The 22,490-nt window shown below is 39.5% G+C and overlaps 1 protein-coding gene across 1 annotated transcript in view; it reads left to right on the top strand.

The window, feature by feature from the left end:
* Nucleotides 1–22,490, top strand: part of retreg1 (reticulophagy regulator 1) — a 52,957-nt gene that overhangs the window by 21,182 nt on the left and 9,285 nt on the right. The window contains exons 4-5 of the mRNA XM_060932261.1: nucleotides 18,391–18,517; nucleotides 21,778–21,862. Of these exons, the coding sequence (XP_060788244.1) occupies nucleotides 18,391–18,517; nucleotides 21,778–21,862 (212 nt within the window). The remainder of the gene's footprint in view (nucleotides 1–18,390; nucleotides 18,518–21,777; nucleotides 21,863–22,490) is intronic.

The raw sequence follows: 22,490 nt of genomic DNA, 5'->3' as shown, positions 1-22,490 counted from the left end.
TCTGCCAGATTTTCAGTAATAAATTTTCAACACCTCAGAGGTTGAAAACAAACAAAAAGACATTGTTCTTTGTAAAATCTTTCTTCATGTTTGGTATTAACATATTAATTCCTGAAATAGGAAATTCACACAAACATTTTTTTCTTTTCCCATTCAATATCTGGCACAAAAACAACTTCCCCCTCATATATTATTTGCCTACTGCTATGGAACACACTTTCATAAGCCTATTTATAGATCTGAAAACTTATGCCTTATAGAACAACCCATTTCTTCATTCAGTATCAAAATACAAAAAATAATTTCCAGTCATACTTATACCATAGCCATTCTATCATCTTTGTCAAATGTGTATTTGTAGAGTAATTTCCAATGGAATCAAGTGCAACCAAGGTCGTAAAACAAACAAAAAGGCATTTTTTTTCTCTCTCTCTTTGTACAAATCTAACTAGATGTTTGGTAATAGGCTAACATATTAATTCCTGTAATGGGAAAGTCACATAACCACAAACGTTTTCTTCTTTTCACATCCAATATCTGGCACACAAAAAAAAATTCACTATATGTGGATATCCAAATATAGTGAATTTTGTTGTTGTTAATGGCGCGCGCGCCGGAGCTCGTTAGGCGTGCAGGACTGACGCTGTTCTGCGCAAGCACAACACAATCGCACTAGAAAGCATGTTCAAGCTGCCAGTGTCGCTGCAGTCTTTTTAGTTGCGAATTACGAGTATTTCCACTTTCATCTCTATGTGATACACAAGTTTTGATCGGCAGAAAATCGGCATATTTTAATTTTGACCGGCCGGTCGCCGGTCATGGCCGATCACGTGAAAATCGGCCGATTCCGATCGGCAGCCGGTCAATCGGTGCATCTCTGTTTTTTACCTTAGTTTTTTGCCTTTTTGGTGGCAATCTTTCAATCATTCTTTAGTTGACATTCAAGGAATAAATTGCAAAAAACAAGCTGGAGGTTTTTATTTTAAATATTGAACTCAACACTTACCTCAACCAATACTAAAATGAAATAAATAGTATAATGTAACAACAAAATAATAATAAAATAAAATATCATAATTAGATGTAAGAAACCACTTAAGGTAACACCAAGGCAACTAACAATAATGAAAAAGCATTACCCTAATTGGTGCAAAGCCTGCATGCCCTATCAGAACATTTAGTTCTGCATGGCTTCCTGAAAAAAAAAAAAAACTCCAGTGCCCTATTGTAAGGGAAGTCATTGCTGAAGCGGGATAAACGGGATAATGCAATAAGGCCGGTTCCTCGCGTCAAGCTGCTGCTGTCTGAATCAAAACTGGTTTATAGCCTGACTCAGGGATGTCCGTTTCCTGTAAGCCAAGAAGGCTATGATAAAGCTCATCACGAGCATGATGCACGCTACCTTTTAAAATAAGGGGTCGGGAAGGCGAATCGGGAAGGCTGCGTTATTTTTAATTAGCCGCCTCTCTCTCTCTCTGTCTGTGTGCACGCGTGAACGAGAAGAGCGAGCACTATGAATGAACGGAATGATACGCAACGGAATTTTTATTTTTATTTTTCCAAATCGCGAGTCTGATTGTGTGGCGCTGCGCCACACAATGGTCTATGTATGGGAAACCCTGATATTTATTTATTTATTTATTTATTTATTTGGTAAAGTGGTGGAACTAAAAATTCTGTAAATACAATTATCTAAATGTATTATATGTATTAAGTTTATATAGTCATTTGCTGATTTGACTGCTCACGTGAACTGAATAGGTTTAATCCAAACGTCAATAAAACAATATCAATTTGGACCGAATGTACTCTGCAAATGGAAAGTTTAGGAATTGAAATGTCTCCATGTCTCTAAAAAGCAGACAAAATATTATTGTACACATTTAAATAATGTTCAAGAAGCACATTTGCACTGGGGGGGGAATTGCACTGTGGAATGTACAGTAGTGCTTGAAAGTTTGTGAACCCTTTAGAATTTTCTATATTTCTGCATAAATATGACCTAAAACATCATCAGATTTTCACACAAGTCCTGAAAGTAGATAAAGAGAACCCAGTTAAACAAATGAAACAAAAATATTATACTTGGCCATTTATTTATTGAGGAAAATGATCCAATATTACATATCTGTGAGTGGCAAAAGTATGTGACCCTTTGCTTTCAGTATCTGGTGTGACCCCCTTGTGCAGCAATAACTGCAACTAAACGTTTCCAGTAACTGTTGATCAGTCCTGCACACCGGCTTGGAGGAATTGTAGCCCGTTCATCCATACAGAACAGCTTCAACTCTGGGATTTTGGTGGGTTTCCTCACATGAACTGCTCGCTTCAGGTCCTTCCACAACATTTCCATTGGATTAAGGTCAGGACTTTGACTTGGCCATTCCAAAACATTCACTTTATTCTTCTTTAACTGTTCTTTGGTAGAACGACTTGTGTGCTTAGGGTCATTGTCTTGCTGCATGACCCACCTTCTCTTGAGATTCAGTTCATGGACAGATGTCCTGGCATTTTCCTTTAGAATTTGCTGGTGTAATTCAGAATTCATTGTTCCGTCAATGATGGCAAGCTGTTCTGGGGCCAGATGCAGCAAAACGGGCCCAAACCATGATACTACCACCACCATGTTTCACAGATGGGATGATGATGATGATAGTTTATTTCGAACATGTAAACAAACAATGAATAAATAAGCAGATAACAAGAAAAGCAAAACAGCATTTGCAACAAGAACATGTAAAAAGCCACTAAATTAGAAAATAAACCTTAAATAATATAGGTAATAATAATATATCAAAATCAAAACAAAAGAAAACAAGACAAAAATACAAACAAGGATGCACTACGCAGTTTTGAGTTTACATGTCCGAAAAGGAGTGGGCTGAAGTAAAAACTTATTTAATCCCACCCCTCTACTTTAGTCAATATAAATTGATTATCTAGCTTCCATATATATATATATATATATATATATATATATATATATATATATATATATATATATATATATATACACACACACACACACACACACACACACACACACACACGTATATTACTTATTACTTCAACTATTCAGACATCAATTCTCTGACTATCATATAATTAATTAATTATATGTGTATATCCATATGTCTACACACAAGTTTACTACAAATGCCACGCTCACAATGGAGAACAAAATAAAAACAAAACAAATAGACGAAGACTCAAAAAAGAAAAAATGCACAACAAACGGCCAGTTATGATTAATCCCCTTTATCCTTATACGGGAACATTGTGAAAATCACATTTTTGTACATCTTTTTAAACCGCTTCATGTCTGGACATCCCTTGAGCTCCTCATTCAAACTGTTCCACCACTTCACCCCACAAACAGAAATACAAAAACCTTTTCTTGGTTGTGCGCACCCTATAATTTTTAAATTTAAATAAACCCCTTAAATTATAACTCCCTTCTCTTTCAGTGAACAGTTTTTGAATATTATGTGGGAGTTGATTATTGTTTGCATTGAATAATATTTGTGCCATTTGAAAGTCCACCAGATCTGCAAATTTCAGTATTTCTGACTGTAAGAATAATGTATTTGTATGATCCCGGTAACCAGCCTTGTGTATAATCCTTATTGCACTTTTTTGGTGAATGAATAATGAATGTATTTTTGTAATTATTGCCCCATACCTCTGCACAGTAACTTAAACTAGACCGGACAATTCCCCGGGGGAAATTGTGAGAGGATGCAGTGCGCGAAGCAATTCGGTCACGCATGTTTGCTGGCCGTGAATGTGTGACCTGCTATGAAGCTACAATGCCATGATTTATGTGTGTGCTTGAGACAGCAGCCCCTCCCCCCTCTCTGCTCCCTCACTGGCCCCAGTCGGCATGGCGACGGGCCTGAGCAGGAGCGCTGAGTCACACAAGATCTTGTCAGTTTTCTGCTGTTTTTTGCTCAGGAGCAGGCCTCGAACAACAATGAATAACTCAAAAACGAAAGCAGCTATTCACAAAATTCTTTCACAGTGAGTGCTACAAGGGTCTCCTGAACACATACATGTAATTTTTTTGTCACTAGTGTGAAAAATGAGGACACTAGAGCGAGTTAAAAACGAGTGACTTTTTTGCCAGGTTTATAATGGCAGTCAATGAGGCAGACTTGCTGTCCTCTCGTTACTTTGAGGCATCTCATTCAAAAAACGTAACTCCTATCGGTTAGGTAGACACATTGTGTGAATCAGGACAAGTGTGACTACTACTTTTGAGAAAATCATGTCTGTAGAGTGAAATTTGTGACTGGAAACACAGTTTAAGCGAGAAAGTTGGAGCTTTTTTTTCAAGCTCTCTACACTCTAACTAAACAAGCTGCACTGGTGTGTAACGCAATAGACACCCATTCAAAAGCCGGATTTTCTCCCGGAACCCACATGGTCTTTGAGCCAGGACTGATCCGAAAGTGTAGAACCTAGCAGAAAAGTTGAATGCCAGATCCACAGAGGAGAAGTTTTCCTACGTTTTAGAGTTTGAATCACGTCTCTAGGTGAAAGCATGCCAGAGCAGCGGATGTTTGAAAAAGTGCTTTTTTTTTTTTTCAATTAATTCCATAGAAATGAATGGGGGGTTTTCGACGATTTTTTCGTGACTACGTTGCGAAAAAATTGTGTTCTGTAGAGAAAAGTAATAGCATAGCGAGGCCGATCGAGCCGCACGTTTTGATATATTGTTTGTCTGTGTGCGACGTACGGTTATTGAGTTATTCGAAATCGAAATTTGCGTAGGAATAAGAAGAAGAAGAAACGCGTAGAAGAACAATAGTTGCAGTGCTTTGCACTGCAACCTATGGGCTCCCCTAGGGGAGCCCATAGGTTGCTGTGCAGCAGCACTGCATCCTAATAAGGTGAAACCAGGGAACAGTAAAGAATCCGGAGTGAATTGTGATCTAGAAACTGTTTGACTTTGTTCAATATTGCTATACTTCTTGATACTTTGGATTGTATGTTTTTTATATGTGGTTTCCAGCTGAGTTTTTCATCAGTAGTTGTTCCAAGAAATTAGATTTCCTTAACTCTTTCTATAATAACCCCATCTATTTGAATATTTGTGTGTTTGTTTTGTTGTTACCAAATAATATTACTTTGGATTTGTTCAAGTTTAATGATAATTTGTTACTGTTGAACCATATTGTTAATTTACTTATTTCTGTTGTGATCTCCTGCAATAGTTCCATTAAATTATCACCAGAAAAGAGGATATTTGTATCGTCAGCAAACAAGACAAGCTTCATTACTTTAGATACACTACATATGTCGTTGATATATAGTATAAAAAACTTTGGTCCTAACACTGACCCCTGGGGAACACCACAAGTTATGCCCAAACATGAGGAAGAACAATTTCCCAGCTTCACAAACTGTCTCCTGTTACTTAAAGGGATAGTTCGGGATTTTTGACATGAATCTGTATGGCATCCCCATCAATAGTGTCGTGCAAACACACTGACTTACCCCTGACAGCATCCTGTGAGTCCAGTTTTGGTCCAGACGAAAGTAGTCCGGCAAGTTTGTTGGGGTCACGAAAGTAAAACGTTTTTCTTCTCAAAACAGTATGTGTTCAAAAGAGTGATATATTTGCATCACAAAACCGTTGCCAAATAAAAAGTCAGACCTCGAAATTGCTTGGCACTATTTTATCTCCCTTCTTATCACTGCGCGCTGTCATGTTGACACCTGCGCAGGAATCAACACCTTTCCCATTGTTTGGCAGTGATTAGGAGTTCAGATCAGCGGCGCTAACAAGCTGCAGCTCCAGCTTCACCTTCTTCCACTTCTCTGTCCACCCTTTCTCTCTCTGCCCGTTCTAACTCCATCTGGCGAATTTCTTCATCTGTATATTCGGGTTCATAAAGATATCCCTTTGGCTGTGAGATGAAGTCAATGTTTTCAACGTTGCTGTCGTAGTCAGACATGTTGTCGCTAACTTTGCTAGCAGTAAACAATGAATGAAACAGCCGTGGCTGTCACCTGGCGGCAGTGCGCAGTGATAAGAAGGGAGAGAAAATAGTGCCAAGCGATTTCGAGGTCTGACTTTTTATTTGGCAACGGTTTTGTGATGCAAATATATCACTCTTTTGAACACATACTGTTTTGAGACAAAAAAATGTTTTACTTTCGTGACCCCAACAAACTTGCCGGACTACTTTCGTCTGGACCAAAACTGGACAAGAACTGGACTCACAGGATGCTGTCAGGGGTAAGTCAGTGTGTTTGCACGACACTATTGATGGGGATGCCATACAGATTCATGTCAAAAATCCCGAACTATCCTTTTAAGTAGCTTTTAACCCAGTTTAAAACTATACCCCTGATGCCATATCGTTCCAGTTTTTTTATTAATATGTCATGATTTATTGTATCAAATGCTTTCTTTAAATCAGTGAATATTCCAACTTCATGTTTTTTCTACTCTATGGAATTGGTGATTTCTTCAATTCTATTAAAGCCAGTGATGTTGATCTATATGCTCTAAATCCATATTGACTGTCACTAAGTAGTTTATGTTTGTCAATAAATTTATCCAATCGGTTATTGAAAAGTTTTTCGAGAATTTTGGAGAATTGCGGAAGTAGTGAGACAGGTCTGTAGTTTGTGAAAGTGGTGTTTGCTCCCAGATTTGTACAGAGGAATGACTTTTGCTGTTTTCATTCTGTTTGGAAATGTACCGGTTAGAAATGACAAATTGCATATATATGTGAATGGTTTGGATATTCTATCAATAACATTTTTCAATATCATCATGTCAATGTCATCACAGTCGGTAGATTTTTTTATTCATACATTTCCCAACAATATCAACAATTTCTTTTTCTTCCACTGCTGTAAGGAACATTGAAAAATAATTATTATCTATCAAATTGCCCAGATTTTCAGCAGATGTTCCTGGATCTGGGATTTGTTCTGCTAAGACCGGTCCTACATTTACAAAGTAATAGTTTCAGCCATTAACTACCACATCCATATTATATTCATCTTTGTCATTATTAAGAAAGTACCTTGGATAATTTATATATCTTGACCAGAGCTTTACATTAACTTTTTTGCTCACCGGCCACTGTGGCTAGTGGTTTTCCCGAGTCACTAGCCATTTAGCCTTTTCACTAGCCACAATTTTGTTGCCAGGAAATCGAAGTTTTTTTATTCACCATGATACGTTAAAGTTCGGAAGACCTAGATTTAATTATGAATGGCAGCGTATAATGTATCTCTACAGTAGCACTCAAGTATTCAGTGCTGTTAAGGTAGCTCCCTATATGAAAACATGCAACCAATTCAGACAAAAATATAAACAGAGTATTCTGTTTATTGAACTCGAATTCAAGCCCCTTACAATATGAAATATCATATAATATGAAAAATAACATTCAGTACAACTGAACTGATTCTAATATTAAAAGTCCAATTCAAAACATTTATCATTGAAAAACATTTGATGTTTTGATATGCAAGTATTATGTGTATTATCAAGTATTATTATGTATTATCTATTAATTGTGTGTGTGTGTGAGAGAGAGAGAGAGAGAGAGAGAGAGAGAGAGAGAGAGAACATGTGTAGAGAGAGACATTAATTGTCCTCATTACATTCATCATCAGATGAGTCTGAATGGTCCATGAAAAATGGTCTCCGTGACCTGAGGCTTCCAGCAGGCCATAAGTTGATAGCTGGGGCGGGATCAACTTCTTTCCAATCCCGTGAATGTTTCTAAACAGCAGCTCCAGCCTCTCCAGCTCAGCTGACTTCATGACAGCCAGGGACTTGAAAGCAATGCTGTCCTGTAGTGAACTAGCCGTCTTCGCCGGTTTTGATGTTATAGTACCGATGTGTGCATTTGACTTTTCGTGGTCCTTTATAGTTTCGAGTTTAAAATTACTGGTGTCTGTCTTTGCCATACTTTCTACAGTCTTCGCAGTACAGGGTATTTTCGGTTTTGCTATGAACTAGCCAATCTCGCCCTAACTTCCATTTGTCATTGAACTGTCTTATCTTCCTATTAGCATCTTGTTCATCTCCATGGCCGTAGCCAGCTGTGAGGCCCCCGCGGTCCGGACCTCGGTCATTTTTAAGAGCTGAAAATACATTTGTACGCTAAATATTCAACTGGATAAAAAAATAAAGAATAACATTAAAACGTCTCTGTAAAAAGTGCATTGTTAATTATGTTAAACATTGATTCTGTCTTCTGTGTCTGTTTTGTGAGCGTGGCTCTGAGACCAAGAACACAAAACCAAATAAGTGTGCGACTCGGCGGAGGAACGCAGTGCAGGAGACACGGGGTTTCCATGGTAACCATCAGTGCACTTTCATCAAGCTGTTAAATTTACATTTTCAAAGCAGCGCAGTTTTGTCCTCATTGCTTGGGCCAGATCAAACCATTAAACAAGCTTAAATTATTCTTACTCTTGCCATATACAGGATTTTTTTTTTCAAAACTGATGATATTCAGTTCAAACACCATTAAAAGTAATTTCAGGAATAGATCTCTTGTGTGGCGTGTAATTCGCCTCTCTCATTTAAATAAGTCAAATTTTTCAGCGCGCGGTTTGTGCATCACGGACCTCGGTGATTTTAAAATGCTGCTCCGGCCCTGCTCATCTCTGCCCCTTTTTCCCTGAGCAGCAGGGTTTGAAACTCCAGCTACATGCCGCCACATAGTGCGCTTGTCAGTCGTCAGCAACTTTGTTGCTTTGTTCATTAACCGCAGGTTACCGTATCACTGATTTTATCTGAGCCATTAACGAACATTCTAAACAATTCTAACATGTCAGAATGTTTATGCAGGTGCTCATGGGAGTTGTAGGCACGTAATATTACATTGCAATGCGTTTATTATATCGAATGTCTTCAGAGAAAACTACAATTAAAATATATTGTCATACCACAGAATAAACCACCCGGCAAAGTGGCTAGTGGGACTAAAGTCATTACCCGCCAAAGCCGAATTTTACCTGCATTTGGCGGGTGGGCGGGTGCTAATGTAAAGCCCTGATATTGACCCATTTTTTATAATACTGTTCAAAGTGCTCCAAATTACTTTGATATTATTTCTGTTATCGTTTAATAATTACTTATAATATTCTTTATTAGCAGCCCTTATAATATTAGTTAATTTATTTTTTTATTTATTATATCTATCCTCTGCCTCTTTAGTTTTCTGCTTTATGAACTCTCTATACAGTGTATTTTTCTTTTTACAGGCATTTTGTAAACCCCTTGTAATCCATGGACATACTGCATGTTTGACTTTTTTACTGTATTGAACAGTTGGGCAATTTTTATTATATAATGATGTATATATCCTCAAGAATTCCTCATATGCTTTATTTATGTCTTTTAGACGGTATATTTCATCCCAATAAGGGATAAGGTTCTTATGCTGGAATGCAGTGTTTTCCTTTCTCCAAACATAACGCTTCTTATTTAAACCAAAAAGTTCTTTTTTGGTCTCATCCGTCCACAAAACATTTTTCCAGTAGCCTTCTGGCTTGTCCACGTGATCTTTAGCAAACTGCAGACGAGCAGCAATGTTCTTCTTGGAGAGCAGTGGCTTTCTCCTTGCAACCTTGCCATGCATACTATTTGTTGTTCAGTGTTCTCCTGATGGTGGACTCATAAACATTAACATTAGCCAATGTGAGAGAGGCCTTCAGTTGCTTAAAAGTTACCCTGGGGTCCTTTGTGACCTCGCCGACTATTACACACCTTGCTCTTGGAGTGATCTTCGTTGGTCGACCACTCCTGGGGAGGGTAACAATGGTGTTGAATTGCCTCCATTTGTACACAATCTGTCTGACTGTGGATTGGTGGAGTCCAAACTCTTTAGAGATGGTTTTGTAACCTTTTCCAGCCTGATGGGCATCAACAACGCTTTTTCTGAGGTCCTCAGAAATCTCCTTTGTTCGTGCCATGATACACTTCCACAAACGTGTTGTGAAGATCAGACTTTGATAGATCCCTGTTCTTTAAATAAAACAGGGTGCCCACTCACACCTCATTGTCATCCCATTCATTGAAAACACCTGACTCTAATTTCACCTTCAAATGAACTGCTAATCCTAGAGGTTCACATACTTTTGCCACTCACAGAAATAAATAAATGGCCAAGTATAATATTTTTGTCTCATTTGTTTAACTGGGTTCTCTTTATCTACTTTTAGGACTTGTGTGAAAATCTGATGATGTTTTAGGTCATATTTATGTAGAAATGTAGAACACTTTAAAGGGTTCACAAACTTTCAAGCATCACTGTATAATTTTATAGTTAAGTGTGTTGATGGCTACAAAACATTTGAGAAACTTTTGAGCTGTTTGTTCTAGAAGCTGTAGTGTTGTGAAATTTGAGACCTGTATTTACTTGGCTGTCTATCAGTATGTGGCATGTGTGATGGTTCGGATGACTCTGCCATTTCTTTGCTCTAGCAAAGAGCAAGCAGTTATTACTAATCTTACTGCAGCTGCCCATCAATTCCACCAATCAGAATCAAGAATACTATTCGGTAAGGGGCATGCCAGTGCAACATAGTCCTTGATATGTGGAAGGATGAGTAAGCAGTATGTACATGCTACCAGCTGCTTGCTCATGATCACTGTGGCCGTCAGAGTCATGTGGCCAGCTTATGTCATGTCGATTAAAATAATGAAGAAGGCTCTTTTACTTATTTTGAGACGATGGCGTGTGCCATGGCATGACTCATTTTTGACATTTTGGAGATGGAACATCTAAAACGGCCATTTATTCTCATGAGCTATTGTAGTAACCATGTATCAGTTTAAAATGCAAATTAAAAACTCCTGTAATTTATAAGAATGCTGCAACACTCTAAATATAATATGTGACACACACAAGCAACAAAACACAATGACCTGGACATACATAAGACAGGCCTTGTGTGGTAGAAGACACAGAAAATTGGTGTTTGATACATTTTTCTCACAATTCTTATACGGGGTCCATGTTGGGCGTGTGTGCGTGAGACACACGATAACCAGCATGTCTTCCCATGTCTGATGGCTGTGGTATTTTTAGACCAGCCTGGTAGAAATAGTGAAGCTGGGGTCTTGCTCCACATAAACAGAGGCAGCTGTGACTTGGGGTGGCATGTTAAGTATCTATCATAGCGCGTCACAGAACCCTGAACTTTGAATTTAGCTTGCTTTCATACTCAAAGATTGGAGCTCAGAACATTCTCTACACAACTCGATGGTCAAAGTCTGAGAGATGATGGACGAAAATCTTGGATCAGGGTTAAGGTAAAAGTTCCGTCTTCAATTTATGATAAAAAAAAGGTATAAATATAATTTAGGAGGAAAGAGAAAGGTGTTAAGTTGGCCAAGTCAAATATATGTGGAATATCATGAACTTTGTTATGCAGTTGTGATTCATTTTCTTTAACAGTATGGCTCTGACAGAAGTGCACATGGGTTTGTGTTAAAGCTAGACTGCCTTTCAGATTTTTCAAGTTTAGGTCATAAAAAGAATTTTCCCTGACACCCAGTTATTTTTGTTTAGTGGACCGAAAGCTACTGATTCAAATCACAGACTTACAATTTTATTAGTTTAAAAAAAAGAGAACAATTAATGAATTTATGGCCATGTGGCCCTAAATTCTCTGCTATTTTTTCCTGCTTCACCATGACCCAATACAAGATACTACGTCATGCATGACGTGGTGGGCTTTCCCTGTTTATGCAAGGCATTGTGGGATACAAATTTGAAACAGGAGAGGAAAATGGAGGATGTGAGTGTGTGAATGAAATATGAAAGCTCGACTACAGTAACGGAAAGCAAGAAGAAAAGACGATATGTTGCGAAGGAAAGGAAACAAGATCAAACTAATAAATATCGGCGGTCAGCGAGCACCTCGGTGTGATCAGCTGTTCATTTAAGCCAGTATCTCACTGGGCTGTGACAGCTTGTGACAAATTGCGAACGTCATTCGCGAGAGAGTTTCAAAAGTGTCTTGAAACATTCGCGGGGCTTCTCAATTTCCTCGCATGAGTCGCAAAGTGTCGCTCCTTCGTCACTGAAATTTTGAACATGTTCCAAAAATTCGTGCGACAAAATTTCTCTCAAAATAGCCGCAAATGCGTCGCTGATGTCGCAAAGCCGTCACGAACCCTTCTCAAGTCAGTTTCCGTGAGACAGGAAGTGCGAGTGTATCTCACTGGGCTGCGACAGCCTGCGACTAGTTGGAGACCCAACAATTGCGATAAAATTATGCGAATATCAATTCAGTGTGATTCCAAGTGAAAATTGTCGCTAATTCGCATATTTTATCGCAATTGTTGTCTCCCCAGCTAGTCGCAGGCTGTCGCAGCCCAGTGAGATACTACCCTTCGCGACAGAATGATGGAACTGTCAGTGCACGGTCAAGGTAAACCTGTAGATGGCAGTAATGCGACACCATGGATGCCAGCTGCTGTAAAACCCAAAAGAAGAAGATAAACCTGCGCATGTGCACACGGATTTCCTCTGTCTGCTTGACTGCACGAAGTGAGCGATTTTGTGCACGTTATTTGCTCAGGAATCCTCTCAAATTAAATAACTTCCCAGCCACAGAATGGCCCGGGTTTTGTTTATTTTTTCAAGATATTGCAGATGTAAATATATATCACAATCAGGGCAGGAATTTCACGAGGGCCATGGCCCTCGTGCCCTCTCAATTTGGCCTTGTGCCCTTGGAAAAAAATATCTGCCGTAAGCCCAGGTATTTTTATCTTCAGACATAATAGTGTAGGAGATGTTTCTTTACCTGCTTGATAGTTTCAACTGAGACTCCAATCTTCCTCAGAAGAGTCATTAGTCCTTAAATTAAATTCATTATAGACGTGAACTTAAAATCATTGTTTTATTTTATGGCCTTGGTGCCCTGGCTTTTGGCCTTCGTGCCCTCAAAAAATTGACGGCACAAAAGGCCAAGTGGCCTTGCCCCTAAAATGATGAAATTCCAGGCCTGATCACAATGACCAAATTTCAGAGGGAACTAAATTTCACCTATTTTATGAAATCGAAAGGCCGTCTAGCTTTAACGCACTCATTCTAAAATGTTATCGTTTCTATAGTAAGTCATGCATGGAGACTTGGTTGGTGGATGGGCTTCATAGTCTAAAGTTAACAGTCGATACATTTTTAAAATGTGTACTTGTTGATATGGTGAAGATGTGCTGGATGTAATGAAGTACAGTCGTTCTAATACATTATCGTTTCCATGACAACATATTTTTATTAGCCCTGTGGGTAAGTTACTATCGAAATGATAACGTATTAGAATGTCTGGACTTCATTACATCCAGCACATCAACAAGAGACCATACCTGTCATGGAATGACTGGCAACAGAGCTTAGTTTAGTTTATCGTTCAGTCACAATGACTTTCTTGAGTTCCATGAAGCCAGGAGGCTATAAGTCAGCGGAACCTTTCAACGTTAGCTTTAGTTGGTGTGTTGGAAACGATGACTTTTTGCGTTGGACTACGGAACCTATCTATTGTGATGATTATATAAAACAATGTCCTCTCTGGTCAGAGAGATAGGCAAAGGGTCTAGTGTTTTCACTGCCATTCTTCGCATTGTTCAGCTGTTGCTTACAGGCTATTTTTTGCTTCCTGTCACTAGGCTTGTTAGATTCTCAGGCGTGTTGCTTTCACTGTTGATGTAAAGATTAGTATAAGAGACGAGACAAAACAAGCAGCTGCTTGTATTTTAGTCTCTTGGGTCAACAGTTGTCGGATTTAAGCAAGGTATAACGGAGATGGTTTAACATGGAACGTTAAAGTCGTTCGTGTGATATATATTTTGCAATGTGTTGATTTATAAATCAGCACGTGGCAGCAAAGGACAGCCAGCTTTCTCCAACTGCCGTTTCCTTGTAGCGAAACATGATCCCCAGTAACACGTTTTTTTACAAGCCGTTTTAGATCACGTGGGAGTCACACCTCGTTGAAGTTTGGTCACCCATCCTACCCTGCCGTGCCCTGCCCTGTGTTGGGCAAGCTGTCTTCTCTGGCACCAGAGCTCATCTAGTGCTGTTTGAGCCTCCCTGTTGATGGTGAAATGCTAATGTGAGCCACGTTGCTTCATAGTCGCACATGCCATTTTACCCCATGACATCAGTTTCTTAGGAAATTGCATCCATTTGTTGGTGTGACCTGGAAAGTGATGGGTGTCAGGTGGGTGACCTTTTGTGGAAGTGTCTCATAACACCAACTGCCTATGTTTTGGTATAATTGTGAGAGTGTATGTTTGCTTGGACTAGTAGCTCTAGTGTTATTGTTAGCACTTAGTGTTATGGGAGTCTGAAGGACAGTTATAGAGATCTCTTTGTTGAGGTGGAGTCATAACATGATAAAGGACATGATTTCCCCCAAGTGGATGCTGTCCTCCTGCCAAGGAATCCTGTGATTAGGAAGTGAAGTGGAGCATTCAGTAGACACGTCTCCATCTCAGCTTCCAGAATACATGCATTTAATTTGTGAAAAAAAATTTAACTTCAAGTCTTCCACAGTCCTTATTTTGGCACACGTTGAAGGCTGCTGTTTACGGTTTGTACACGTACAGTACCAGTGAAATGTTTACACACACTTGCTTATTCATAGTAATGAGTACGTGTGTCCAGACATTTGACTGGTACTGTACCTGTTATCCTGATTTTGTTCACATTTTGTTTTTGTTTTCTTTATTAAATATTATTTCCCTTCAAAGTGTGTGTGTGTGTGTGTGTATATATATATATATATATATATATATATATATATATATATATATATATATATATAATTATTATTATTATTATTATATATTTTTTTTTAATCGTCAAATATAGGCTTATGACTTTTTTTTTTCCTTTAAACCTCAATAATTTTTTATTTAGATATTCATCTGAAACTTTGCTACTAGGAATCAGCAACTACACTGAAATGAATAGAGAAATGAATGTAGTTAGAAGAGTAATAGGGTAGTCACACTAGAGGCGGAATGAGACGGAATGCTGTCGGAATGAAAATTCTTTGTATATCCCGGGATATTCGAAGTGCATTTTAAAAATTCTGAGTGCATTCCAAACATTCGGGCCCATTCTTGTGGCCGGCCCGAATGTTTTGCTCATGCTCAAAACATTCGAGGTGCATTCGAAGAGGAGAAATATCGAGCAGCATTCGAAGTGTATTCTAACTGCATTCTGAATATTCTTACGGCATTCCAACAGCATTCAAAATGTTCTGATCGCATTCGAGGGAAAAATTGAAATGGCAAGCCACTTCAAATTCTGCCAGAATGTGCCGGAATGCTGTCGGAATGAAAATTCTTCGTATATTCCGGGATATTCGAAGTACATTCTAAGTATTCAAGCGGCATTCTCTTTGAATTCTTAGACGTTCAAAACATATTCGGTGGCTATTCCGGGAGTGTTCTGACTGCATTCGAGGTGAATTCGTACAGCATTCGAGGCACCTTCCGACCAGACTTCGGGTGGTATTTGGGCAGCAATCGAACCGCACTCGTATGGCATTTGAAGTGCATTTTTAATATTACTAATATTCTTACTGCATTCTAACAGCATTCTAGGTATTCCTACTGTGTTTCAACTACATTTGAACTGCATTCGAAAGCTAATACACCCAGAATGTGCAAGAATCATTCGAGGCGGGTTCGAAGCGCATTCTAAGTATTCGAACGGCATTCTTACAAAGCTGTAAGAATATTGGTCAGTTTGAAATTCCCGCCCGAATGTGGCACAAATTTTGACATTTTTTTCATTCTGGCTGGTTCTGCTTGATTCCTCCTAATTCCGAATAAGTGTGATGGGGCCTTTAAGAAACCGCATTTTTATGGCACAAATTTAAAAAAAAAATTTAATTCCGGCTAGTTCTGCTTGATTCCCGCTGATATTGTATTCACAATAGAACATAGACAACATATCAAATGTCGAAAGTGAGACATTTTGAAATTTCATGCCAAATATTGGCTCATTTGAAATTTCATGACAGCAACACATCTCAAAGTTGGGACAGGGGCAATAAGAGGCTGGAAAAGTTAAAGGTACAAAAAAGGAACAGCTGGAGGACCAAATTGCAACTCATTAGGTCAATTGGCAATAGGTCATTAACATGACTGGGTATAAAAAGAGCATCTTGGAGTGGCAGCGGCTCTCAGAAGTAAAGATGGGAAGAGGATCACCAATCCCCCTAATTCTGCGCTGACAAATAGTGGAGCAATATCAGAAAGGAGTTCGACAGTGTAAAATTGCAAAGAGTTTGAACATATCATCATCTACAGTGCATAATATCATCAAAAGATTCAGAGAATCTGGAAGAATCTCTGTGCGTAAGAGTCAAGGTTGGAAAACCATACTGGGTGCCCGTGATCTTCGAGCCCTTAGACGGCACTGCATCACATACAGGCATGCTTCTGTATTGGAAATCACAAAATGGGCTCAGGAATATTTCCAGAGAACATTATCTTTGAACACAATTCACCGTGCCATCCGCCGTTGCCAGCTAAAACTCTATAGTTCAAAGAAAAAGCCGTATCTAAACATGATCCAGAAGCGCAGACATCTTCTCTGAGCCAAGGCTCATTTAAAATGGACTGTGGCAAAGTGGAAAACTGTTCTGCGGTCAGACGAATCAAAATTTGAAGTTCTTTATGGAAATCAGGGACGCCGTGTCATTCGGACTAAAGAGGAGAAGGACGACCCAAGTTGTTATCAGCACTCAGTTCAGAAGCCTGCATCTCTGATGGTATGGGGTTGCATTAGTGCGTGTGGCATGGGCAGCTTGCACATCTGGAAAGACACTATCAATGCTGAAAGGTATATCCAGGTTCTAGAGCAACATATGCTCCCATCCAGACGACGTCTCTTTCAGGGAAGACCTTGCATTTTCCAACATGACAATGCCAAACCACATACTGCATCAATTACAGCATCATGGCTGCGTAGAAGAAGGGTCCGGGTACTGAACTGGCCAGCCTGCAGTCCAGATCTTTCACCCATAGAAAACATCTGGTGCATCATAAAACGGAAGATACGACAAAAAAGACCTAAGACAGTTGAGCAACTAGAATCCTACATTAGACAAGAATGGGTTAACATTCCTATCCCTAAACTTGAGCAACTTGTCTCCTCAGTCCCCAGACATTTACAGACTGTTGTAAAGAGAAAAGGGGATGTCTCACAGTGGGAAACATGGCCTTGTCCCAACTTTTTTGAGATGTGTTGTTGTCATGAAATTTAAAATTACCTAATTTTTCTCTTTAAATGATACATTTTCTCAGTTTAAACATTTGATATGTCATCTATGTTCTATTCTGAATAAAATATGGAATTTTGAAACTTCCACATCATTGCATTCCGTTTTTATTTACAATTTGTACTTTGTCCCAACTTTTTTGGAATCGGGGTTGTACATCCATCTCCCAACCATCTCTGACAGAATACTTCACACTCCCTGACAAAGAGAATGCACATTCATCTGTTCATACGTCATGCTCAGGAGCAAACTAACATTAATGGTGCTGAAACAGCCACCATCAAATGGTCCGGTTGGGGTTTTGTTCTCGGACTCGACTCGGATCAATAGTGGACTCGACTTGAAATTTTCTTTAATGATTTGGACACTAGGGACTCGAGACTGGACTCGGACTCAAGGTTCAGTGACTCGACTACAACACTGCAAACCAGCCTGTTTGGCACCAACAACCATGCCATGATCAAAGTCACCGACATTACCATTTTACCCTTTCTGATGAAGAAGATAGATGGTAATAAATGTAAAGGTAGCAAAATTACTTAATCAGTTGTGCAAGCAAACTGCTTTGGAAGCTGTAGGACGTGAACCCCACCCAGACGTTCTCACTCACTGTAATTTACTCACCATTAAAGTTTTAATTTCATTTGTTGCTCCTGGTAGCGTTTCAAAGGTAGTTAGGTCTAAAGGTACACAATGCCAGGAAAGGGTTATATCCAAGGAGCATCTTGCACGTGAAGCCCTAAATCCTTCAACCACAGACCTGCATCTTGGCTTCGTTTTACGCAGGATGAACACGTTTTACAAAGACACATTAATGATTAGTAGTCGCAAGGAAGGAATTCCATGAATCCAGTTAAAGAGGAGCTACTGTGAAGGTAGTTAAACTACAGCGACCGTGTCTTCAAGAGAAAAGCAGTTGAACGAAAATGAGCAACTGGAAAAAAGAGCAAGCAACTACTTCTAAGTAGCTTCTGACACTGTTCAGCGAGTCACTAATTTACTGTATACTGCTGTAAATTGTGAGTAATTATGACACTAATGACCTGTACTGTTTGTATGATGAGACTATTAAATCGTGCACCGCTTTTCTGAATGCAGCTGGGAGCTGGTGGACTCGGGTCAGGAGAGCAGGTCTGGTGCAGAAGCTCAGCTTACGGACTGCTGGATGAGCATCAAGCTGTTCCTTGAGGAGACGTCTTCTTTCAAACAGCAGAATCCTGGCAAGGTGATGGCAAGGCTAATATTGAAAGATGCTTATGACTGTTAAGGTCCGGTCCCACAATACCAATAACTATAACTACAACTATGAATAAATCGGTCCCCTGCAGTTTATGCGATCAGTGGTCACACCAGACTGATAACGATACCCTGGGTGCGATTTGATGGTGGGGATCATCCCCCCCCCTAGTTTTTATCTCTGCTGAAAAAAAATCCTCGGGGACAACCCCGTTAATAAAACAAACAAACCAAAAAAAAAAGTTGACATGACAGGCATGTTGTGACACAGTTTTCTATGGTCTACACCCACGTGCAATGAACCGGTGCTACAGGTGCTCTAGCCCCTGCCCCTTTTCTGTTTGCTGTCCAAAGTGCCCTTTTCATAGGGACTGGGTTTTTTTTTTAATATTTGTAAAAGATAAGTTAGCTCCAACATCAATATTCTCTACAATTTGACAATCTCATTCATTCATCTCATTATCTCTAGCCGCTTTATCCTTCTACAGGGTTGCAGGCAAACTGGATCCTATCCCAGCTGACTATGGGCGAAAGGCGGGGTACACCCTGGACAAGTCGCCAGGTCATCACAGGGCTGACACAGACACAGACAACCATTCACACTCACATTCACACCTACGGTCAATTTAGAGTCACCAGTTAACCTAACCTGCATGTCTTTGGACTGTGGGGGAAACCGGAGCACCCGGAGGAAACCCACGCGGACACGGGGAGAACATGCAAACTCCGCACAGAAAGGCCCTCGCCGGCCCCGGGGCTCGAACCCAGGACCTTCTTGCTGTGAGGCGACAGCGCTAACCACTACACCACCGTGCCGCCCTCAATTTGACAATAATATATGAAATTATAGATTTATAAAATAATGTTTTTCTATGTAAATGCGGGCATCAATCCGTGACGTCATGCATTCAGTGAACCTCTGTGCAGAAAGCGCATGCAGGCAGTTGACGGTGGGAGACAGTGCGAGGAACGGCAAGGTAAGGTCACACTGAAAGTCTCCTTTCATTTCTATCTGAACATGCAATATTGTGCAGCTTAGAACACAACAGTAAATGCGTAGGGTTGTTTATCATTTAATGAAGCCGCCTAGGCTATATTTAAACCGTCTGCTCCATCCATTTCATTAACGTGGCAGATTCGGAAACTTTAGTTTGAACGATGGCGTTAATAACATATTCTAGCAGCTTCGAAAACTTAAGGCTGAACGACGACGTCCAGAACATATTCTGTCAAGACTATTATGTTATAGTAGCTTAGGTTAGTTGAGTTAAAACATAGGGAAACGTTTTCTAAATAAGTGAAAGCCTGCATTATGCAAAGATGCCAAGGAAAGAGAGGATAAAGAAGCAGAAAGAGAAGGAGCTGCGGGAGGCAGCAAAAAGCAGTGGATCTCTGTCCAGTTGGGTCAGAAAGAAAACTACAGGTCAGACTAATCTTCACTTAGTGAAGATATCCATATTGAATACAGTGTTGTCGTAGACATTTTCAAGAACATGGCAAACCGAAGACTGCTGCTTTGAAGAATACTGCAGCATTTAGATGGATCACACACACACACACACACACACACACACACACACACACACACACACACACACACACAGAATGTTCAGTTGCAATTGAAATTTAGTTTTGAATAAAGTTAACTTGTGTGAAAAATTTGTTCCAAGTCCCCTTTTTTGAATGTTGAGCCCCTGCCCCTCCAAAGGTCTTTGCACGGCCCTGATGGTCTACATTGCACTCGCTTTCAAAATGACCCAAAGTGGCAGCTTTGATGTTCACGAACGTCCCCAGCAAATAGATACATTGTAGATAATAACAATATCTTTGCGTTCTATGCAGGGATGCAAACAGCGCGCCTTTTGGCGGATGCTGCCTTTTTCACGGCCGTTTTTTTTTTTTTTTTTAGGGGGGGCGTTGGAGTGTCTGATTATAATTTCAAAGTAAATTCTGTATTAAAATGACTAAATAAGCAAATCCGTTACAGTCCATGAAACAGGAAGTATAAGGATGAGAAAAAAAAAAGTTTAAATCAGAAAGCTGCGCACAATGTGAACTGCGCCATCAGAGCAAACTGTTCATTTAATATTCATGTATTTTAGTGATTTTCGAGTCACTGTCCATTTAATCCGGAGGGAGAGAAACATCACAGCAATGCGACAAGCAATGCGAACTTTGTTGTGTGTTAGTGTTCGTGTATTTAGTCAGAGAGATAGGAAGATGAATTTACTATCTCTGGTTTAGTGTTCGTTTTCATTTAATGTTATTCATTTGATATCATCGGATGTTACTGAGCTGTTAGCCTATTGTTACCTTAATTTTGTGACGTTTCATGATTAAAAAAAAAAACATCCCCCCTTCTGTTTTTTTTGACAAATTGCACCCTGACGATACCTATAGTCCAGGCCTGGGTTTATTAGTATCGTTATCGGTGAGATTGCTTCTGGAGCGAATTTTTTTTTTCCCCCAGGCCTGGACCTGATCCGATAAAACATTTGACAAATCAGGTAACTGTTTACGTGACGATGTCCGAGCACGTGCTATTTTTCCCCAGGCATCTTTGTACATCCTTGTTGCATCATGAAGTCACAGAATATGTCACGGAAAATTAAAAATATCATACAAAACACGGATCTTTTATTCACGGATATGTGATTTTCCGTGAAATATCAAAAATAAATGAATAAAGTAAACATATAAATGCAGGTAAGATATTTTAATTATGAACTTCGGCAGTCCAAACATTTAATTGTTTTCAATTTCTGTTTTTTTTTTTTAATCCGTGACACATCATCCATATGAAATCGGGAACCAACCTGTAATATATTGAAAAGTCCGTGACCAATCCGTAAATTATTAGCATCCGTGATGCATCCATATTAAAATCCATAACCACTCTGTATTTTGTATCCTTTTTTATTATATTTCCATAATCCGTGACCTATCTATGTTTTGCCAACCACCGACATGCGTGCATGGGTTGTTTTGAAGTATGACCCGGAATAATGTGCTAGTACTTGGAAAAAAACTTCCCTGACTATTCCGAAGTTGCATGTATTTATTTACCTGAGTGGCAGGACCAAGCGATATTATAGTCAGGATTATAGTTGTGGTGTGACTGCTCTGGACTGGAACTAAATTTAGGCATAGTTATAATCATAGTTGTAGTTATAGTAATCGTGTTGGGGGACCGGGCCCTTATGCAGTAAGAATATAGTATTTGAATCCTGCATTTGTTTCTGGTTGCAGTTTTGTCTTCTGGTATGCAGCTTGTGTTTTTTCCTGGCCATACTGGGCAATTACGTTCCAGGTGTTGTTATTTCGTATATTATAGGTAAGTGTGTCAGATCTTCTCCCTGACTATTGGGGTGTACTATAAATGGCTTATTATCCCTCACTGGCTGAAAGGCCCAAAGGGGGATTATGTCGTGGCGATGTCTGTCTGTCCGTCCGTCCGTCCGTCCTGGGAAGGGTACTCACCTTCTGAAATCAACTCCTCTCACAATTTTGGGAGGAATTTCACGAAACTTGGTAGGATTCTTTGCTATATGTCGGTAATACGCATATTGTAATTTCATTAAATTCGGTCACATTTTACCAGAGTTACAGCCCTTGATTAACAAAATTATATTTTGACAATTTCATGAGAGTGTGTTTTACTTCTGACTTCAACTCCTCTCACAATTGTTGGAGGAGTTTCTCGAAGCTTGGCAAAGGGCCGTGTTATATGACGGTAATATGCATATTGCGATTTAATTTCGTTTGTGAAAATTTTACCAGAGTTTTGACCCTTGATTAAATAACTTTGACAGTTTCATGAGGGTGTACGTTCTTCTGAAATCAGCTCCTCTCACAATTTGTGGAGGAATTTCACCAAACTTGGCAAAAGGCTTTGTTATATGACAGTTATACGCAGATTGAAATTTCGTTTCAAGGTGGGCAAATTTAACCAGAGTTATGCC

Source organism: Neoarius graeffei, chromosome 1, assembly GCF_027579695.1.
Source record: "Neoarius graeffei isolate fNeoGra1 chromosome 1, fNeoGra1.pri, whole genome shotgun sequence".
NCBI lineage: Eukaryota > Metazoa > Chordata > Actinopteri > Siluriformes > Ariidae > Neoarius > Neoarius graeffei.
Note: the sequence above shows the minus strand (reverse complement) of the source record. Positions and strands in the feature narration are given on the sequence as shown.